General features: G+C 50.4%; 1 protein-coding gene across 1 annotated transcript in view; it reads right to left on the bottom strand.

Annotated features, from left to right (window-relative positions):
• agrn (agrin) overlaps window positions 1-22500 on the bottom strand; it is a 211312-nt gene that overhangs the window by 125544 nt on the left and 63268 nt on the right. Inside the window, exon 3 of the mRNA XM_062542039.1 lies at window positions 8057-8098. Coding sequence (XP_062398023.1) covers window positions 8057-8098 — 42 coding nt within the window. The remainder of the gene's footprint in view (window positions 1-8056; window positions 8099-22500) is intronic.

The following is a 22500-nucleotide window of genomic DNA, read 5'->3' as shown; positions in this document are numbered from 1 at the left end:
CGGGCTGGTTTAGAGTGCGCGCGGAGAGTGGCGGCCGGGGGAAGAGACGGTTTGGGGTTTAGAGGGTTAGATTTATGGCTTCCTCGGGGTCCCCTCGCTAGGCCACTCCATCATCCACTACTCAGAGCTAGCGGCGCCACGGCGAAGCTATTTGAATAGCATTACAAAGCAGTTTCACCTTACTGTAACATTAGGCTAGCCAGGGAGCGGTGGAGTGGGGTGGGGTGGGGAGAGGTGGGGTGGGTGGGGTGGGTGGGTGTGGGGGAGAACCGGAGCAAACTATCTGGGGTACAAGGACCTCCCTCCTGCATCACAATCCAGCACAGAGGAAGGGGAGAAGAGGAATCCCCTCTTACGGATTCTACACACGGAACTGAGCGCGCACACACATACACACACACACACACACATGCTCAGAGACTGAGTGGGAAAAAAAAGCGTTTAGCTGTCTGTATCGAGCAGATGGATTAAAACTATGTGCAACATAACAGCGATAAAGCACATCTGCAGCAGATTCAGATTTCAGAGATTTTTTGATCAGTCTCAACTTTATCTCCCCACTGTAAGCATAATTTCATTTTCTCATTAAGTTTCACCTTGGCGAGCTCCCTTGATAATGCAAGACCAATGCTTCCACTTAACAAGACAAGCACTGGGCATCTGCACACAATTATTTCCAATTGAACATGCAGAAGCATGCATACGGGGTGGGAAAAAGCTACATCAATGGTTAAATTGTTCATTTGTGAGGTGAGATTAAAACTAACACCTTGTAGCTCGGAATAGGAGGGTCTTTATGCAGTGAAAAAGAAACATTATTCTCCTCTACACTAGCACAATGACAGCCAAGGAAAAGAGCGAGACCGTAACAGCAATAACCTTTATACCAACACCAAGCGATACTTCACTAACCGAATGGCAGGTCTACACATTAATTACATATTGCACTACCCGGGAGAGAAATTCACTTGGCATCTTTCTACTTCCTGCTCCCTAATGTATTTCCCCCACGTCTCAAAAATAGCATTCAACATTTCATCACCTCCTGGAATACATTACTGCCATGCATCATAATTATCACCATTATAAAAAAACTGCCTCGAAGAATTTGAAGTATTTTCTCCACCCTCCGCTGCGTTCCCCTCCCCTCCTGATACCTGCCAGACAGGGTCCCCTGCCACACTGTGCTTGGTCACCGTTACACCTGCCCAGTCAATATTACAAGTCCAGCGAGGGGTGGAAGGCTTGACAGCCGTAAGGGGAGCCAAATAAAGGATGCGTTCCCAGACCACACAGACATAAGACCTGTAGACTATGGAACACACGGCAGCTTTTGGAGAGTACGCAGGGTATCTGCAGTGTCTTCAATGGATTTACAGTTAACAATGGATGCTCTTTTAGACAAGAGTATACCCACAAGATCTACCCAGCAATGAACACCGTAAGGAACAATTTGTTTTAAGAAAAGCAATATTCAGCAATTCAAAAACCTAAATGTCACATTTACATACATATTCAGCCCCTTTTCTGTGTCATTCTATGCTGAGCTAGGGCGAATCCTGTTTTAAGATTCTCTCTGGGAAGTAATTGATTGTGATTTTACAACACCCTAGTGCACGCAACCGTGCACAATTATCATTGACTTGTTGAAAGACTCAAACCTCGGGCATGTATAGATCAGCCAAAAGGTACATACCCTCAGTTCCCAAGAGCACCCTTTTCCTTTAAAAACAAAACAAACAAAAAGCAATAACTGACTGTCCAGTCAGGCCCAGTAACCCTGCGAGATGGGCTTTGGTTTGGTCTGACGTGGCCTCACTGCAAAGATGGGAGAACCTGCCAGAAGGACAATCTTCTTAGAAGTGCTCCATCAATCAACCTCTTTACGACAGCCTGGTTAAATTAAAGCCGTTCCTGGGTAGAAGACATATGGCAGTCGGCCTAGAAATGCCCAAACAAGACTTGAAAGCCTCAGATGCTATGAGGAAAAAACATGTGCAGGAAAAAGTCAACTCCTTGGGGAAGTTTACAGTGAAGCACAGTAGGGACAGTATCTTGGTTTACTGTGCTTAGACTAATCATAACAATATGTGCAACTGGCTTTGAGCTCAGAATTCTCTTTGAGGCCAAAAAAAATAAAATAAAAAAAAATAGTAAAATAGGCAAAAATAGTTCTGAATGCATCCATAGCCGGAGCGACGGGCAGAATCGAATCCGCCTGCTCGACCAGCAGCCGCTCATGAGGCACAAGGGCGTAGGGCTGGGAACTGGGAGGAAGAGGGCCGTCGGCTTTCAATTCCTCAAGAAAACAGGCCTGGAAAAAGGAAAGCCTTCGGCCCAAGTATCTCGCAGTGCGAGCAGAGGTGGGGAACCGGCAAATACACACACAGACAGCTTATGCAGAGCATGGTGTGGGTCCAGGGCGGGGGTGAGTCTCCCGTACCCCTGGGCACACCGCTTCATATTTTGGGCGGGTTCCATCATAAATATTTTTGTTATTGTTTTTTTGTTTTTTTAGGACGCCGTGAGGCGTGTAAGAATCTTCTTATTTTCTTCCGAAATCACTGAAGAATGAAAAGAGTAAAGTTCATGTGGGCTTAAATAGACGGGGGCATTTTTGTGCCAGAAAGCCTCAACAGGACCTGTGAGAGGACTTCTTCTATGTACGATTGGTCAATGCCTTCAAGGTCTGAACTCTGAGGCAAAAATGACCAAGAGAGTGGAAATAGTTCAGAATGCATCAGCCCACACCTTCCCTGGATTCAACAGCAAACCACCTTGCAACATTTCCACTGCTGCCTGTGTTAACATTTCACACCCTGGACTGTCAGCTGTGAGACGCTCTCCCCGATTCCCGGGAACAAATCGTCTCATTGTTGCACACACGCCAATTTTGTCTGCATTTCCCTTTTGACCTATATTTTCAATCACCCCAAATCAATATCCTTCACCACGCTGCGAGGCTTGCTGCCTGCAGTGTCATCGTGGTGACAGCATAGACAGGAAAGTGTCAAAGACATCAAGTTTTTTTTTGTGTGTGTTCTGTTTTTTTTATTCTATTCCTTTATGGGGAATATTTTCTTCTTCAAAAAAAAAAAGAACACAAACAAAACAGGCGGGGCTCGCCAAGTTGCTTACGGAGGCATGCGCTGAGTCTTCAGAGTATGTCTGAAAAGACAAACTCTCTGTCGGCTACCGAGAACAACTTCACGTTCTTCTGTCTGTCTGTCTGTGCGTGTGTGTGTGTGTGTGTGTGTGTGTCTGCGTCTCTGTGTGTCTGTGTGTGTTGTGTGGACACACATTCTACCTGTTTCCAGGGTAGTACAATACAATTTGCCCCAGTAATGTCAAACCCTAAAGACAACTTGTGCTAGCTACAGCTGTAGTGTTTGCGCTCCCAGGCGGATGAAGAGTGGCAGGAGATGCTCATCCCTGGCTCTTGCTAATCCTTCAGATGTATTCTTTAGAGCTACCTTTGATATCTTGATATGAGCCATCCTCAGCATGGAAAAAAAAGATGAGGTAGATTTTTTTGGGTCCCCTTTGTGTGAAATCAGTGACATGAAAAGATTTAATTAAGATACGGGACAGCTAATAATTAATTCTGCTCTGCTCTCAGACTTGAGTTGCACTGTCAAGAACACCACAGCAATCTATTCAGCCACTGCAGCATTAATTACTGATGCCCTGATTTGGACTTCGTGTTTTGTTGTTATTTGCTAAAGTAGGTCTGGGTGATGGGTTTTTCAAAACTCCCAGCAACACGCTGAAGTTCTTGGCAGGATCGCGGCGACGTGCGCTGGAACAAGCGAGCCTGGAGCAGCGAGTGAGAGCCCCAGCACCGAAGCCCAGGGCCTAGATCAAATCACATTTCAATTCAAACGTCTCTTCTTGTTTTGTGTGTGTGTGTGTGTGTGTGTGTGTGTGTGTGTGTGTGTGTGTGTGTGTGTGTATGTGTATGTGTATGTGTATGTGTCTGTGTATGTGTGTGTGTGTGTGTGTGTGTGTGTGTGTGTGTGTGTGTGTGTGTGTGTGTGTGTGTGTGTGTGTGTGTGTGTGTGTGTGTGTCTATGTGTGTGAGTGTGTGTGTGTGTGTGTGTGTGTGTGTGTGTGTGTGTGTGTGTGTGTGTGTGTGTGTGTGCAGGTATGCTGGAGGCCCTCAGGGGGATACTCGCTGTGACAAATGCCAAGCCGCAGGCTGGAAGCACCCAGTACATTCATTATCATGTGTGCAGATGTGTGGAAAAGAGAGACAGAGAGAGAGAGCAAGAGAGTGTGAGAGAGAGAGAGAGAGAGAGAGAGAGAGAGAGAGAGAGAGAGAGAGAGAGAGAGAGAGATACTGCTGAGAGGAAGGCCTCAGAGCTGGAGCTCGAGTTTCCCAACCCAATTCTTCATCAGTCCATGTGGCCCCGTTTCAGGAGAATAGTGACAATGATGACTGACCTACAGTACAGCAATGAGGGGTTTTTTTTCTTCTATTTCTCTCACTTGTCGATCACTCTGCTGTCAACTACACTACATACAAACCTACTTAGTGAGGCGACCAAAAAAAGTTTTCTTTGTTTTTTTCTTTTTAGCTCAAAAACCTAAATTAGTTCAATCTAAAACGTTCAGGTGTAAATGAAAGCATACTTTTTTCCCTTCTATTCCCTTTGCTGATATCAAAATCAATCTGCCACAACTGGCATGCAAGCCGCAGAGTGAATTATTAATCGATGAGCGTAGCTGCTGTCATCAGCCAGAAGCGTGGAAGAGAACAGAGGAGAGGAGGATCCATCTTCTGCCTCCAAGGCAGCACAGACATGATAGGAAACCTGAGCTGCAGGTGGATGCTTTTTGAGGCTGGCTCAGGTCCAGGCGGAGTCCGTCTGCTGCCAAGCACACAGTTGCTGGTTCCCTGTCTATTGGAAGGCTACTGGTTACCAAACCTCGTCTCCGGAGTACCGAGCGTCTTGGAATGTGCGGGCCGTATAATCAACACTAGCGTCTAATTACTAGACCACAGACACCGTGAGACAAAGCGAGCTCAGTTAAGTGTGTTTTTTTGAGTCCATACCAGTTTTGTATTTGGCACGATCAAAAAAGTGTGAACATTATATACATCTGTTTGATTATTCTTCTCTACCATCGTCCTCGATAATAAAATGGATAATTAAGAGCACAAAGCATCGGCAAATTTTTCATCGGTGGATGACCTTTATGAATAAGTATTCTTTCTCAAAGTTGTAAACCATCTGGCAGACTCCTATCAATACAGGGGGAAAAAAATAAAAAAAATAAAGAAAACTTTTAAATGGCAACTGTTAGATTATCTCAAAAGGACAGGCTGCAACAACTGTGGACAGAACAGCCCCGCTTTTGGTGAGCTGTTAGAGGAGCTAATTAGGGGGTGCTTTGTTACTTTGTCAGGTTTCAGTTGGTGATTAACTGGCTTACTGGGTGGGATTTCGGTGCCTAATTGCAGATGCTCATACCACGAGCGTGCCTCTGTTTGTGAGAGCGCTTCAAGCGACTCGCTTCCACATCTCTCAAGAAAATAAAAAACAAAAAAACCTAAATACTCTCAAGGTCTTGGAGAATCTCCCTCTTTAAAATGCCTGTGGAAACGGTTTACATTCTAGAATTCCTTCCCCTTTTCAAAGCGAGAAATCCTCCAGATTCTTGCTTTGAGTTCCTGTTTGGAGGCATCTTGCTTTTATAAATTCAAGACTATGATGCGATACACTTAATATGTGGGAGTGTGGCTGAGCCATTGTGTCCTTGCGAGAGAGAGAGAGAGGACATGTTCAGTCGAGTGTGCCTTCTCTATCTGGCTAATTTTCCTAATGGCAAAGTGAGCCCTTTGTGTAAGCGCGTCCCAGTCATGTAACAAATTAATATGACACTGAGTGATAGGGTGCCGGTATCTGGGCTATCTTTAATTGGAGCACTGATCTCCCCAGCACACAATGGCCACCACAAACACCATCCCTGCAGGGGAAAGGAGTCTGCGCTGTGGTGTGCATCGCTTCTCAGTGTGTGTGTGTGTGTGTGTGTGTGTGTGTGTATGTGTGTGTGTGTGTGTGTGTGTGTGTGTGCGTGTGGCATATAAAGAGCAGCAGCCACCGTCTGAGCTGCCACCCAACTATCGGAAATGTAATTAAGCCACAGCAGCAGCTTTTCTTTAATGGGCAGCGCGGCGCGAAAACAAACGCTGCCCTTTTGGACGGCAGGACTTCCATACATCGAAAATGAGCGTCGGCCGATCAATAGGCCCCGCACTTTCGCCAACATCAAGGGAGGAATAAGTGGCATTGCTGCCATTCTTCGCTTTCATGACGTGCTCCTGGGGCGTATATGGGCTGCCTTCATGTACGAAGACACACATTTGATGGTCAGAATGGTGAGGCGTTTATCATTTGATGCTGATTAAAAGACGGTGGCTTATGGTGCACAATTGGCTTCGTCGGTGCCCCTGCTTGAAGTGCGAGGGTGGAACATAAATCTGGGGCGGACTCTCTCTCTCTCTCTCTCTCTCTCTCTCTCTCTCTCTCTCTCTCTCTCTCTCTCTCTCTCTCTCTCTCTCTCTCTCTCTCTCTCTCTCTCTGCTCGGTTCTGGCAACCAAGTGAGGTTAAGCAACACTTCAATCAAACGTAATTACCCGGGCATTTCAGCACGGACACGGTTTGAAGAAGACAATAGTTATTGTTCCACCGCTGCGAGACACCCAGTATTTGTCACACAGCTGCTACAAATGGATGTGTTTTCACACAAGCCCTTTTTCTCTCTCTTTCTCTCTCTCTCTCTCCCTCCCGCGCGCGCTGCGCCGTCTTTGTAAGACACCAGCCTGGAGAGCAGGTGATTGTGCAATTATAGGACCGAGCCCTCTGAGCAGAGCAGTTTGTTTAGCTGCCAAGGCTCCACTCGCCAATCATTATTAGCATTTCATTTGTGGTGCTCTTCGGAGCCGCGATCTTTGTGTCGGGCGCAGCCTCATAGCGATGGCAAGGGTCTGGTTTCCAGCAGCATCGAGATGAATTTGGCTATATTGTCAGTGATTGAAGAGGAGGTGGGGATGTGGGGGTTGGCGAGAAGAGGAGGGGGGTGGGGGGGTGTTTGGTGAGGTAGCAGCTAGCTACCAAACACCTTTTTCATGTTCCGCTGTATAAATATTCATTGCGGCACGAGAAACCAGCTGTTTCCCCCCAATTAAAGCACGCAGAGATTCCATCATTTGCCAATAAATTGTTGCAGTTTAATTAATGGCACTCATTGCACGGCTGCCGCCCAAAAGCGAGAGAAAAAGACAGAGAGAGAGAGAGAGAGAGAGAGAGAGAGAGAAGGCTAAATAAATATATAACTATGAAAACAATGAGAACAAGCGTGGCGCCAAAGGCAGAGATCTCTATCTGTGAATGAGAGTGTGCTGTGCAGTCAGTCAGAGAGGCTGGATGGACGGGCTGAAGCCGAGCTGTTGTTGCTGTCGCTGGCCTACATACAGCCGTGGCCGCAAGGCTGGGGAGTTCGGTGGGTACGTGGGGTGTGTGGGTGTGGGGTGTGTGTGTGTGTGTGTGAGAGAGAGAGAGAGAGAAAGAGAGAGTGTGTGTGTGTGTGTGTGTGTGGGGGGGTATAGGAGATGTGGACACTGTTGGGGGAGTAGACCTCCTCCCTGCACTTCCATGCTGGCCGTAGGGGAGACGAGGAAGCGCGTTCTGACAAATCAGCTTGTCAAGGAGGATCCAGACATCAAACGCGATGATCTCCCCGCACCTCCCCACCCCTCCCTGCCCTCCCCACAAACCCCCCACACCACACCACACTGCACCACTTTAACAACCACCCCCACCCCCATCCCCACCCAAACCCCACCCCGACTCACCCCCAAACCCCAACACACACAAGCGCTGGGAAACACATCAAGCAACAACACGGCATGAAACACTTTCCCCATCATTTCCCTTCCCTTTCCTTAGATATTGCGCCCACTTCAAAAAGCATGCGGGGGTGAGATCATTATCTGTCTGTGTTAAAGCGCTCTGGTCAGCTCATCTCCCAGCGAAGGCTGGCGGGACTTACCATCTGGGGGCTGGGGTGCCGGCGTGAAGTGAACAGGTTTGTCTGGAGGAGATAAAAGAGGGGGGGGGGGGGGGGGGGGAGAGAGAAAAAGCAAACCACATTAGTGAAGTGAAGATCTCAAGACCTCATCCAAGAGTCAGTGCAGTCATTCCAAAAGTGTGAATGTGCATGTGTGAGTGTGTGTGTGTGTGTGTGAGAATGTTTGTGTGTATGCATGTATGTGTGTGTGTGTGTGTGTGTGTGTGTGAGTGAATGTGCATGTGTCTGTGCGTGTGTGTGTGTGTGTGTGAGTGTGTCTGTGTGCATGTGTCTATGTCTGTGTGTGTGTGTGTGTGTGTGTGTGTGTGTGTGTGCGTGTGTGTGTGTGTGTGTCTGCTGGGGGCAGACATATCTGACAGCAGCCCCTTGAGGAGTTGAAGGTGGAGGGGGGCACGAGTCTATCAGACGGGGCCCAGGAATGAGGGTAATGAGATATCATCTGTCAACTGATGGCAAAATTGTGATCGCATACTCTGCCTATTACAGTGAAAGAGCGCCGAGCTAATTGTGCCCCGTGAATGTGAATGACTTCTGATACATTCAGTGGCGGGGGCCCATTACATTGATTTCATATAAGGCGGCCGACGTGCATGAATTTTCATGAGACGCGATAAAAAAGGCGGCGACTGTCAGAGCGAGAAGACGTGCCGTGATACTTTAAAATAATGATACGAAAGTATGTCGTGCCGCACTTCTGAAACTGCCGCCGGGAGGTGTGTGTGTGTGGGGGCATGTGTGTGTGTGTGTGTGTGTGCGTGCGTGTGTGATGAGAAGAGAGTTTGAGCCTGGCTGGGGGCTTTTTTTTTCTCACATTTCACACAGAGGGAAATCAGTGACACTCGCGGATTGCCTCATACTGCGAATGTGTGTGTGTGTGTGTGTGTGTGTGTGTGTGTGTGTGTGAGGCACGGTCAGCAAAGCGTTCTGGCGTGCGCGCCAAGAGCATGTCCGTCTCTGCCCGTCCTGACTCCTGACTCCGTCTCTCGTCTGAGGAGAGAACTGGAGCGTGACGCCTCCACGGTCAGAATCTCCACCCCGCCCGCCCGCCCGCCCGCCCTGCTCCCCCACCACCACCTTCTCCCCCCACCTCCTCCCCTTCTCCACCGCACACACATCGGCTAAAACAAACAGCGCCGTAGCCGCCCGCTAGCTGACTAGCGCCCGAGTCTATCAAAAATAACACGCCGTGGAAGCCCCTGACAGGAGACATGGGGTGGGGGGGGGGGGGGTAGTGAACGAGTGCACGAAAAACGGAGGAGTAAAAAAAAATACTTCGACACCCTCTCCGATTGCCTTTCCCACAGGGGGGCAATTTGGGAGATAAAAACCCTCACATCAATTACCCGGCTCACGCGCGCTCGCGCCATAAACTTCACACGAGAGCAGAGGAGCTCTCCCTCTCGCTCTCGGGAGGCCAGTGCACTCCTCTCTCCGCCGCCGCGTCCCAGTAGGGCCTGGACGGCGGTTAAATTTAGGCTCACTTAAAATTGCTTGTCAACAGCCGAGCTTGAGGGAGGTAGAGACAGATGGAGGGAGAGAGAGAGAGAGAGTGAGAGAGAGAGAGAAAGAGAGAGAGAGAGATGGAGAAGAGCAGACGAGAGAAAGAAGAGGGAGAAAGAAGAAATGGCAAAATAAGACTGACAACACGTAATGGAGAGAAAGAGCAGTGGACGGAGGGGAGGAGACGGAGGTGGTGGAGAGGGTGGAGGAGGAGTGGAATGGGTGGAGGAGGGGGGGGGGGCGGCAGGGTGGAGGTTGGGGTAGAGACATGCTCTGCAATACAGTTCTTGTATAATGAAGTGTCAGCTGAACTGGTCTCAGCCATGACAGAAACAGATTTCCATCAAAACAAACAACAAGAGCAAAAAACACACAAGCAAGGTCCACAAAACACTGTCATAAGCTCAAACGCACGTGTCTGCACACACACATACACACAAACACACACAGAGACACACACCCACACTCAAAACACACTGTGTAAGTCATTGATGAATGAAGAAAAAAAGGTATTAAAAAAAGAAACGTAAAGACAATGTTTGATTGCAGGCCCACGTATCACTGCTGTCATCTTACTGTCCCTTTGCCTTGTGAGCACACACACACGCGTGTGAATGAGAAACGCACATTAAAGCGCACACCTTCTCACCACATGATTCATGTGCAAATAATGCCTCGGCTCTGACAGCTGTTTTATCTCCCCGCTCTCTCTTATCTCCCATCATGTGTCTGGAGGTGTGCTGAGGCGCTCACACACACACACACACACACACATACACACACACACACACACACACACACACACACACACACACAGGCACATTTACACACTCAAGGACAACACAAGTATATGTGTTTGTGTGTGTATGCGTGTGTATTGTGCAGTGCATGTGAGAGGGTGGTTATCTTTCGTATTTCTGCGTGAATATCTATTTTCCTCTATGAGTGTGTGTCTCTGTGTGTGTGTGTGTGTGTGTGTGTCTGTGTGTGCGCGTGCACTGAGCATAATCAAGGTTTTTTTGCACACACCCCGGTGGAGGTGGATTTGTAGATGATGGCACGGCTGTTGGGCGTGGAGAAGCCCCGGCGTCCTGCTCGACCTCAGTCCTCCACCGCACCCCCGCCGCCACACTCCACCCCCCCGCCCCCCCGGCAGGCTAAATGAAAATGGAAATGTCTGACCCCAGGTCTGTGTCCCTCTCCAAGTAGCTTTCAAACGCCGCTCTGCACCTCTCCATGTTAATGGCACTCCTTCCCCTTCATCAGATTTCTCTTTCACTCACTTTCTCTTTCCCTCCCTCTTTCTCTCTCTCTCTCTCTCTCTCTCTCTCTCTCTCTCTCTCTCTCTCTCTCTCTCTCTCTCTCTCTCTTTCTCTCTCTCTCTATCTCCCCACCCTCTCCCCACTGAGATGGGGAATGGAAGAGGCTTTGACTGAGTTTGTATTTAAATCTAATGGAAACTGTCTGGATTAAATTGATTCGGCAGCACCACCAGTTTATAAATGGACCTCGCGTTCGAGCACTTTCACTGGGGCGGGAGAGGAGAGGAGAGAGGACGGGGGGACGGGGGGGACGGGGGGTACGAGGGGGGGTCTGCTGCCTCTGGGTCTTTTAATCAAGATCTAATGCAGGTGACATCCAGGCCAGCCCCCAGGGAGCTGAAGAGCACACATGCTATTGAGAGTCCTGAGCATGTTAACAGCTTTTAGACAGACAGGATTGCGATGAATGAATAAGACTGCTCTCTTCCCCTCTCTCTCTCTCTCCCTCTCTCTCTCTCTACTCTGTTCCTCTCTATCTATCTGTACTCCTACTCTCTCACACTCCCTCTTGCATTCAGTCTCTGAGTTCCTTTTCCGTTGGACAGCATGGGGAATAATAAGACAGCTTTCTCCTTCCCTTACTGACACACACACACACACACACGCTCTTCCGCTCACGCTCTCTCTCGATCTTTCTCTCCTCTCTTTCTCACCTTGTCTCTGGTTGCCTCTCTTATTTTCTCACTCGCCTCGCTTCTGTTCATTTGGACAGGTAACGCCCCCCCCACCTCCTTCCCCACACACACACACACACACACACACACACCCCTCTCTTCCCCAGGTGCTTTGAAATGCACTCAGCACAGTGCTCCGTGCTCGCTGGACACTTTGGCAGAATGTGAATTATGAAATGTAAATGCCTTCCTCCATTCTCGCCCCTTGAGGCTTCATGTTTTTGGGTTTGTTATGATGAGCGTCTTATATGACCATGCAATTACACGCAGAGTAATGCAAACAGCTCACAGAAAGAAAAAAAAAGAACTAAGAGAAAATTCTAGAAAATGACTTAAATGCAAGACAAATATGTAAGGAAATGACTTAGATGAGGCAGGGTATTAGGGGAGCCACTATACTCATTTGTTACTCTAACACACAAGCCGGTGCTCATGTTATGAAGGGACCTGCCAGAGCGACCACTTAGGCTGGACACAGCCAGCAGTGCAGACGGTTCTTCCTGAGCGCACACACACACACACACACACACACACACACACACACACACACACACACACACACACACACACACACACACACACACACACACACACGATCACAGTGGGATACTGGGAAGGGGTATTAGAGGGCTGGCTGGCCTTAATGCTTGGGAGGGTGGAATGAAAGGTGCGCGAGGATAGCCATTAGAGGTAATAAAGCTTGGGGGAGGGCTATCTAGTCCAGCCTTTAATCACAGGTCACTCTAGAGGGCTTTTCAAAGTTGGCTGCTTTATTTTTGCTCGCCCGCCCGTCTTGGTCACGTCACAGACAGTAAGAGCAGTTCGGAGGGGGAAGCACCATGGGCGTGTGCGAGAGAGTGTGTGTGTGTGTCTGTGTGTGTATGTGCGCGAACGTTGTTACGCGCCAAAGCCAGAGTTCTGCTGTATTTATTCAGCCGATTGCCACGGCGGCAGGACACTAATGCCAGGGCTTTCACCCCCAAAGGCATTTAATCTGCTCACTTTATTTCACAGCGCCGGGTAAATGCCACCGCTGGGGGCATGTCCGGGGGGCAGGGGGGGGGGGCACCACTCAGAGGCGCCCGCCCGCCTGCACGTGTGTGTGTGTGTGTGTGTGTTTGCATATGTGTGCGCGCCGAAGGACCTCTCCAGACGGAGCTGCTTCACCCCTTCTCTGTACTCTCATTCATCACATGCCCCCCAGAGCCCCGGTGCTTCCTCCCTCTCTCCTCTCCTTCTCCTCTGCTCTCCCGCAGACAGGAGGGGGGGATTCCAAAGAGCTTTCTGTCCTCCCTGAGAGCCTCCCACTCATATTCACAACTCATTTACACATCACAGTCAGCCTTACAGGATGTTCAGAAACAAGGGCACAAGAGTTTCATCACTCTCTCTCTCTCTCTCTCTCTCTCTCTCTCTCTCTCTCTCTCTCTCTCACACACACACACACAGACACACACACACACACACACACACACACACACGTATCCACCACCATGCTCAAAACAACTCAACTCTACCAGACTAGTCAGACAACTGGAGAAATGACAGACACACACACACACACACACACACACACACACACACACACACACACACACACACACACACACACACACACACACACACACACACACACACACACACACACACACACACACACACACACACACACACACACACACACACACACGTATAAACCATGCTCAGAACAACTCTACCAGACTAGTATAGACAAAAAACGGGGAGAGACAGACAGAAACGAGAGGCTTGAGCGGGACCTACAGTTGTTGAGGAAGAGGAGCACGGCGAAGCCCAGCGTGGAGGTGGCCAGCAGGATCAGGCAAATGTTGCAGGGGATCATGAAGTAGCGCACCACCAGAGAGACCTTGTGCTGGTACATGCGGTCTCTCTCGGTGGGAGGCGCGGGGTAGTGGCAGCTGGTCATACTCCACTCCAGGGTGACCCCAGCAGGATCACCACCAGGGCGGCGGTGGTGGCGGGGAAGGAAGAAAAAAAAAAAAGAACACTCCGGGAGGACCAAAAAAAGAGGACGAGAGTGGGAAAAAAAGAGTGTCAGGAAAAGAGACACTGTCGCAAAGAAGGAAAAAGCACAAAAGAAAAGAGATGGCCGGATCGCAGAAATTCAGCTACAACTCCAGCTGTGAGGCTCTTTGGGGACTTGAGCGCGGCTCCTTTCATGAAAATGCACAGAAAAGCTCTCCGCCGTTTCCAGGCAACACATTATGCGCCAGCAGCTTTTCCAACAGCCGCGGCGGGAAGAGGAGCCGAGCCGGGAGAACGTTGCCTGAGCTCCCCACTTTCCCCGCTACCTTCCGCTAAAAGCCTTCAGAATGCCATTGCGCTCAGCATTCGCCTGTTTGTGAGTGTATGTGTGTGTGTGTGTATGTGTGTGCAAAGCAGCCCAGCTGGAGATCCACAGGCAGGGGTCCTGTTGGCAGTCCCTGTTTTTTCTTGCACTTCGTCCCTGTACTCCACACAGCCACAGAGCTTTGGCTGACAGACAGGGCAAAATATTCAGCGAGCCCACAGGAGCTGAGTAAATCAGTAATCACACTGAGCTTTGGATACTTGTTTACAAAAGAGTGGATAAAAGGTGACTCTGGTGTACACTCCTCCGAAAAAACTGTCCTCTCCTGTCGTTCGCTTTGGTGTCCACCTCCTCTCGGTAAGCTACCTACCCACAAAGGCAGTGCCACCTGTCCCTGCCCAAATGTGTTGGCCCTCAGATGCCAGGCCAGACGCAGAGTGCCATGCGTCAGGAGGGGTGCCCGGGCTGGCAGAACATCCTGTGGCCTCCCCGCGAAGGTGTTTAAGCGCAAAGTCGCCGGTGCTGTGTCCGCTCCGAAAGTGCAGCCACAATCATCAGCCTCCACTTCTCAAACACACATCCGCAAAGCACACATACTACACACACGCGCGCAAAAAAAACACACACAGGCGCGTAAACTCCAATGGAGAGAAGAGTACAATCTCGGTAGATCCACTTCCAGTAGAGTGGGTGTCTCCGTCGCCAAAGCCCCCCCTTACCAGTGAGGGGTGTGTGGATCGGCTCCTTCGGCGTGGAGCTTCCGTGGCGTAATTAGCCTACAGATAGTCGGCAGCTGTCCGGGGCTCGCTCAACCATATGCTCCCCAAAGGCTTTTCCTTCAATCCCTCCCCCCCTCCGTTTTTTCTTCCTCTTCTGCGTGGTATTCCTTCCCTCGGATAACCGGAGCAGACCCCCCAGCTTCTTGCGTTTCCACACTTCCAAAAACACAAGCACCTACTTCCCCCCTGGCTGTGCAGGAGAGGGGAGTATAAAAAAAAGCAAATAACCGTGACCACCCGTGAAGTTGTCGAGTGGGAGAGAGAGAGCGTGGGGCTCAAAGTTAAGAGGGACGACAGAGCCAGCTCCTGCAGGCGCCGGCAGCTATCCTTCCATCAGTGGTGAGATGAATGGAGAGAGGGAGGAAGGGAGAGAGAGAGAGGGAGGGAGGGTGGGAGAGGGAGAGGGAGACGGTCCTAACGGCTGTCACTGAGAGGCACGCCACAGCTGACGTTCTCCGAGAACAGAGCGGGCAAACACAGCGCAGCACGAGACTCTCCGATGAGAAGAGTGTTCCGTCCCCTACTGTCTCTTCTCTCCTTCTTCTCACGCAGTTGACTTGAGCAGAGACGAATCTCAACAAAAAAAAATAAAGCCACACAATCTCCGCTGGTAGCTTATACAGGTGATAAGCTCGTGGCTCGTGCTGTTTTGTTTGGGTTGTAAAAATAGCGAACAAAACAGCAAACACACCCACAGAAACACACACCAACACACACTCACACTCACACACAAAACAGGACCAGGCTTATTCAGTCCACTTGCTTGTTCACGGCTAAAAGAAGCCACTTAGTACTCCCTCTGTCCCCCCTCTCTGTTTGTCTTTTCATCCCGCATCCGTCGCTTGTTCCTCAGTTCCCGCTCCAGCAGCACTACTGGTGTCCTGGGGCTGCGATCTCGCTCCACTGAGCCCTTTGAGGAAACCTTCACTGCCAGCCAAAACAACAATTTGGACCCGCCGTATTCATGTCAGAAATTCCCCAGGCAGCAGGTAGTCCCTGTGTCCATGCAAAACCCCTCCGTTCATCCGGCGAGACGGAATGAGTGCGCGAGCGAGAGCGAGAGAGAGTGAGCGAGCGAGCGAGCAAGAGACAGAGAGAGAGAGAGAGAGAGAGAGAGAGAGAGAGCGAGCGAGCGAGAGAGAGCTCACCAGCGACTGGCTGAGAGACGTAAGCACACAGAGCGAGTGAGTGAGTGTGTGAAAGAGAGAGAGAGCACGCGTGCCAGAGCAGAACGAGGGAAGGCAAGCGGCAGCTGACACTCCGTCCACCTCTTACGCTCCTCTCTTTTTTTTTCCTCTCGGACCTCCTCTTCCTGAAAAAATGACAATGGACAGAACGTGTCTCTGTGTCCTCACAGCAGCGCAGCACCTCAGCCTTGCACTGCTTTAACTGAAAGCAGAGGCACACAGAGCGAGAGAGGGAGAGAGAGAAAGAGAGAGAGGGAGAGGGAGAGAGAGAGAAGGGGAGTGGATGAGGGGCTGGCTCTAACAAAAGGGAGGGGAGGGAGAAGGAGTGAGAGAGAGAATAAGGGGGGAGAGAGAGGGAGGGAGGGAGAGAAAGACGAAGAGAGAGAGAGGGGGATGGTGGAAAAAAAGAACAGGAATAAAAGCCTTTTGGGAATACTTGGGGAGTCTTTGGGGGCAGAGCAGCAACAGCATAAAGACAAAAGACCTAAAGTGGACCAAGGAAATGTCAAGCCTCTACTCCCTAGAACCGCGCAAAGAGGCATCTCACTTCCACTAATCACCAAATATCAAGTAATCCCTAAAACAGTAGGCTGATTGTGATTTTAGAAGGCTTAAATGTACAATAAATTAATGCAGATGCGCAAAGACACTCAGCCGCCCAAGCGACACGCTGTCTGCATTAAATATATTTGTCCAGTTGTTGGAAAAGTGGAAGCTACTTTTACATATTTAGTCTTCTAATGAGACAACCTCAGGGAAAAATTGTTTGCCAAATGCACTCTGCGACTGGTACATTTCTAATTATGAATGTGTATTTTTTGATCTTTCGCGCCTTAATGACACCACGTCGCATTTTGTTTTATTTATTTCTCAGCACTGTGAAAAATAAAATAAACAACCGCCGGTATGAATATTCAACAGGACTGGCAACTGATTAGAGAAAAATATGCACCTAATCCATAGCATATCATTTCACTGGCTGTGTTTTTTATTTTGAAATGTGCGATCAGAGACACATAATGAGGTCAACAACAAGTGATGTTTATGCCCTATTTTAGACACCCCCAACCATGAGGGGAGACAGATGCAGGCACCATGAATGCTCAAGTCGGCACAGCCACAGGAGTGTATATCATCAATTATTTATATTCTCCCTCCCATCCCCCGCCCTCTGCCCTCACGCAACACACACATGCAATAAACACACACAAATGCAACACATTCACACACACACAGGCACACACACACACACACACACAGGCACACTCCACACACATGCACATACTAAAATGCATGCATACACACACATAAACATAGATACTGAGACACATACACACAGGCACACACCACACACACATGCACATGCTAAAATGCATGCATACACACACACACACATACATAGATACTGAGACACCCACCCACGCACACGCACACACACACACACACACACACACACACACACACACACACACACACACACACAATGTCTTAGTCAGTCTCTCTCTTTAGAGCCCGTTTATCTCTTTCGACATGGTCTTTTCTTTGGCTCCTCTGGCCCCCGGGGACCCGGCCCCAAGCCTGCCCCCACAGCAGCACATAGGGTCAGCCAGGCAGCCAGGCAGGCAGGAGGGCAGGACCGGCTCCAGCCACCAGCTGCAGAACACTGCCCCCCTCTGTAACCTCGCCGACGAGAGATGCGGTTGCCAGGTGATTCATCATCAAAAACGCCACTCCGACAACGTCGCCACCACCACTGTCTCAGGACCAAAGGCTTCAGGCAAGAGACAAATGGCATGGGCGCTGACATTCAAGACTCTCTTCTCTCTCCCTCTCTTTCTCTCTCTCCAAAAGGGTCCCTTTGATAGAGAAACGGCTAGAAAAGAAATCTCAAACCACAGCCTGATAGCAAACACAAACGGCCCGAGTATCATCTCTACCCACCCACCCCCACCCCCACTTCCACTGTCACAGCAAAAATAAGCACTCATTTCACATCAAAGGCCGCTCTAATGCATCTTTAATGTCTCTCATATCCCAGAAGGTTAACATCTCTCTCTGCTTCTCTTTGTATGTGTTGGTTGGGGTGTGTGTGTGTGTGTGTGTGTGTGTGTGCGGTTGCTCTCCATGTGTTCATTTTTCATGACACGAAAAACAGAAAGAACCCAACCTCCTGTCTGGTATTGGGTGACGGGGTGATGGACAAGCCCAGAAGTTTCTACAGACATCCTCGTTATGTTCCTGACACCTTGCGCGCGCGTGGGCCACCGTTTCTGTGTGTGTGTGCGTGACGCGGGCGCCACACTGTGAGCGAGGGATTAATGCTGGCAAGAGGGAGCGATAGCGCCAGTGCCAGAAAAGACACTGATCATGAAAAGATCAAACCGAATAAAGCGTTTCACGTGATCAAAAGGGAGAAACGAGGGAGGAAACTAGGCCACGAGCAACACCGTGGCAATCAGACCAGACACCCGCACAATCTCCACGCCAAAGTCGAAAAAGATTTTTCCTTTTGGAAAAGAGAACGGCCTTGTTCTTCGCAGGGGAGCAGGAGAGCTGGAGAAGAAAGAGGAGCCAGTCATTACTTGGCCTCGGAAAATGGAGCGCCGTGGCGCGGCGGCGCAAGAACAACAGCATGAGGACCTCCAGGACAACGCCGCTCCCTCCGCACACAAAAGGGAACGAGGATGATGTAAAGGCGTCCAACTTTTGACTTGAAAGAACTTCGGCCTGCCTGCCTGCCTACCCGCCCGCCTACCCACCCGCCCGCCCGCCCGCCCGCGTGTCTGACTGGCTGGCTGACTGCAACCGCCTCCAACTTTTTCTCGCCCCGCTTTTCCGCAGCTGGCGCAATTGTCGTATTCCTCTCGCGCAGCCGATCATCAAATTAATTAGGCCATTTTGATTACGAGCAGATTCCCAGACTACTCGACTCATTAGAGAGCTGCCAGGCTTGTTTTTCTTTTTTTTTTTGTCGTTATTTTTTGAGGCGAACCAGAGCGAGAGGCGAAGGAAAGACGGCGTGATTTGGCCACAAATTCCACCTCCTCCTCCTCCTCCTCATCCTCCTCCAGCCAGGGGGCTTTCTGCAGCTGTGAGCGCGACACTTCATTACCCTGTCACGGGGGCTTGCGAGAAGAGAAAAGAAACAGACAGAGAGAGCCAGTAGTTCTTTTTCTCTTTTTCTCCTCCTCTCCTATCCCTCCCCCCACCTTTCCTTTCTTTATTTCTCTCTCTCTGCGTGCTCGGTGATGTAATTCGACCGGGGACGTTACACATACGGTGCGTTGACATCATCGCCGTGACTAAACGCCGAAAGTGAATCGGGATTGGATGGGTGGGGGGTTGGAAGGGGTAGAGAATTAAAACAAACATCTGCTCCCGCCATTGCGGCTCGATCGCCCCAGACCGATGTCCGTCTGCTGGCCCCACCGCTCCAGGTGCTTCCCACTGTAGGCCATAACTCACGGCGGGCTATTACTCCTCCACAGTCCGATAAACATGGATCACGGCTCGTTCCTGGCGGGCCCGGCTGGAGCTTTTTTTACCGGTGTCGCTGTCCATTCCCAGGGCCTATCGGGGTCCGATCCATGTCACGGCCATTCACATGCCATTACAAGTCGTTCCGCAAACCATTAAATCAGCTTGTCAGGACTGTGAGACCGGACCAGTCTTGCACTATTGGAGTTTTATCCCCGCTGAATCTCTTTGTAATTCCAGTCTATCTCGCTCTGCTAATGGCCTGTTTTTTTATTTTTTTTTTGGTATAGATATGATCCTATCCTTCGACAAAATTGCTTCGGCCTTGTGCTGAAGTCATTCCACGGGTACAAGCGGTGTGGCAGATAAGAATCTAGCCTGCTGTTTAATGTAGGAGGGGTGGGGGGGGGGGGGTGGTGAATGGTTCCTCTCCTGCTCCACAGGAGAGCCCTCACCCCTTACTGCTCACCCCTCCTCTACGCTCAGCAGCTCCCACAGGCTCAAGCCCCACAGCTGGATCCCCAGCCACCAGACTGGGAGCCCCACTCCTCCCTCTGGCCACCCACCAAGCAGCGCAGCCTCTCCCCAGGACCCACCTGTTCACTCCAGTCGGGGGTCCATCGCTGCCCCCCAAATCAGTCTCAGCAGCAGTCGGCAGCCCTGCCTTGCCTTTACCCGCCAGCTTTACCTGCCTGCGAGCGAGTGCGGAGTCCCAGCAGAGTGCCTGGAGGGCCGTGGGCAGTCGCCAGCGCCGCGCCGCTCGGCTCTAATGGAGGATAACTAACCGGCAGCAGTCAGTCGTTCATTAGCAGGCCCGGCAACCCGGCCGCCGCTTTGCCCGCGCTAACAACAATAATGATCTGAGCGCTTAATATCCCGGCACGCACCGCCGCCTCATGCTGTTTATGCTTATACTTTCTTTTTTTTTTCTCCCTTCCCCTTAATCGCCCTTGAAAAGACACCGCCGGGGCAAAAGCTCTCGCCTCAATGAGGGGGAAAAGCAGAGAGGGTTTTTACGGAGCGGCGATGCTAACCGTGTGTGACTGACTCCCCGACTAGTCCCGACTAGTCCCGACTGGTCCCGACCGGTCCCCGCGTCCCTCGCCACGCGTCGCCGGTGAGTGGTGGTGGCGGGCGAGGAGGTGGGGGATGGGGGGGGGGGGGGGGGTGAGCTCACAAGGAACAGCAGCAGGTGTGTGTCTGCGCTGGCCCAGCAGACAGTCCCTCGGCTGGATATTAACCGTCTGCCAGGCAAGTCAGGTCGCTATGCAAAGCATCAGCGATGGCTCAGTCCCCTGTGTGTCTGGTGGCTGAGACGAGCACCGGCAGACGCCCAGCGCAAGAGAGAGCGAAAGGAGGCTGGAAAAAAAAAAATGGGAGATTCAGTCGACAGCTTTCTTTGAAAGCTTCCTCGGAGTCCACTTGAAAAATCCCCAAACGAGGCATCCGGCACATACTCCCCTCTCTGCATTTTTCTAACTGACAGTAATCCTCGCAGATTCTTATTCATGGTCGTGTGGATGGTACATCCTCCATGACAGGGGGGTAATTCTTTCATCGTGACACAGCCATACCACCCACTTGAGAGAAGCCAGGCGGCATCCACCTCAGACAATTAAGTTCAGTGGCAAGGGCAGCACAGTCTTATTGCTCGCTCTCACCCATCCTGTTCTCCCTGGCGCAGTAAATTGAGGGGAGGTTAAGGGCTCAGCCATCTGAGCTGACACTCAGTGCCACCCATCTGAGGGGGGAGGGGGTGGATGAGGGGGGAGGGGTGGATGGGGGGGGGCACTTGGAAAATGCCAGGTGAAAAATCCCTCCATCTGCTGTGTGGAATAAGAATACCTCAGAGTCTTTGTGAATGCCGAGTGGGAAGATCAGGGGGAAGCGAGGCAGACTGCGCTGGTACTGATTATGTTTTTTTTTTTTTTTTGCTATGATACAACACGACATCAGAACGCCAGCTACTTCTCAACAAGCAGATGAAAGCTGTCCTTACATTCACACACACACTCACACTCACACATACAAACACACACACTCGGGGATAGTAGTACTTCCAGACAAATGTACGGCCAGACCCTCAGTGTGAGTACACGTGCCAGAGTCCGTCTATTTTTATCAGAGCTGTCAATGAGAAGCTACTACAGTATATGCCGGGCCCCAATTCATTTGCATTTACAGTCATGAAATGGTTCTCACTGTCTTTCTAGTCTTTCTATGCCATGTTAGATCTGTTCACTGAGGGAGCAAGAGGAGATCTTAATTGGCACGATAGCCCATCAAAAATGGCCTATAACTACACACAGAAAAAAATGTATTATTCATTATTGTTTTTCAAAGAATGGCTACACTGTCTCTGTGTGAGACTAAGAATGGTGGTGATTAAGAGACAGGCCACCACTGAGGGGGAAGGCGCTATGTGACAGCAATGATAATTTGAGACTTTTCCCTCCCCTCTATTCTGCTACAGTGACTGCGGAGGCGATTTCCTCTGCCTGGTTAGGCTGGCTGGGTGCGCTCGGCAGTGATTGGGGTCCACGGTGGCAGAGACCGGGGGGTGGGGGGGAGAGAGAGCGGGCTCTGAAGGGGTCACGATGACACTGCCCGGCCTCGAGTCGCCATGCAGCGAAACAAGCTCACTTTGTCATCCGGCAGGAAAAGAGCCGCTGGCGACCGGGAAGAACCTAACCAGCTTTATTCAAGGCCTGAGGACTTCATATGACCATGAGTGGCTCCAATACGGAGACAGACCATGCTCATCTTCTCTATGCTCTCACAAGGGCCAGAAAGAGGTTTCATAAGTTCAGGTGGGCTTTTGTCACTCCAGGTAGACATAGTTGAGGACCCACACAACTGCCCTCATGGCTGTGAGGCCATTTAATATTCTTTCAGGTTTAAAAAAAATGAAAGACAGTTGAGAAAGACCCAAACGGAAGGGGAAAAAAGGTTCAAGAATATCCAGGGAGACTCTTTTGCCACACATGGCAGAGAAAGCCCTTAGGGAACAGATTTGGTGTGATTGCTTCGGAGAGGCACTCAAATCAATTTGTGATATTTGTGGTGGCGCCGCAGCCTTTAAAGGGATGACCTTATCAGCCGCCGCAGCTTTTCCACCTTTTATACCCGCCGCTGAA

This window comes from Sardina pilchardus, chromosome 7 (genome assembly GCF_963854185.1).
Source record: "Sardina pilchardus chromosome 7, fSarPil1.1, whole genome shotgun sequence".
In the NCBI taxonomy this organism is placed as follows: Eukaryota; Metazoa; Chordata; class Actinopteri; order Clupeiformes; family Clupeidae; genus Sardina; species Sardina pilchardus.
This window is presented reverse-complemented; position numbering and strand designations above follow the sequence as displayed.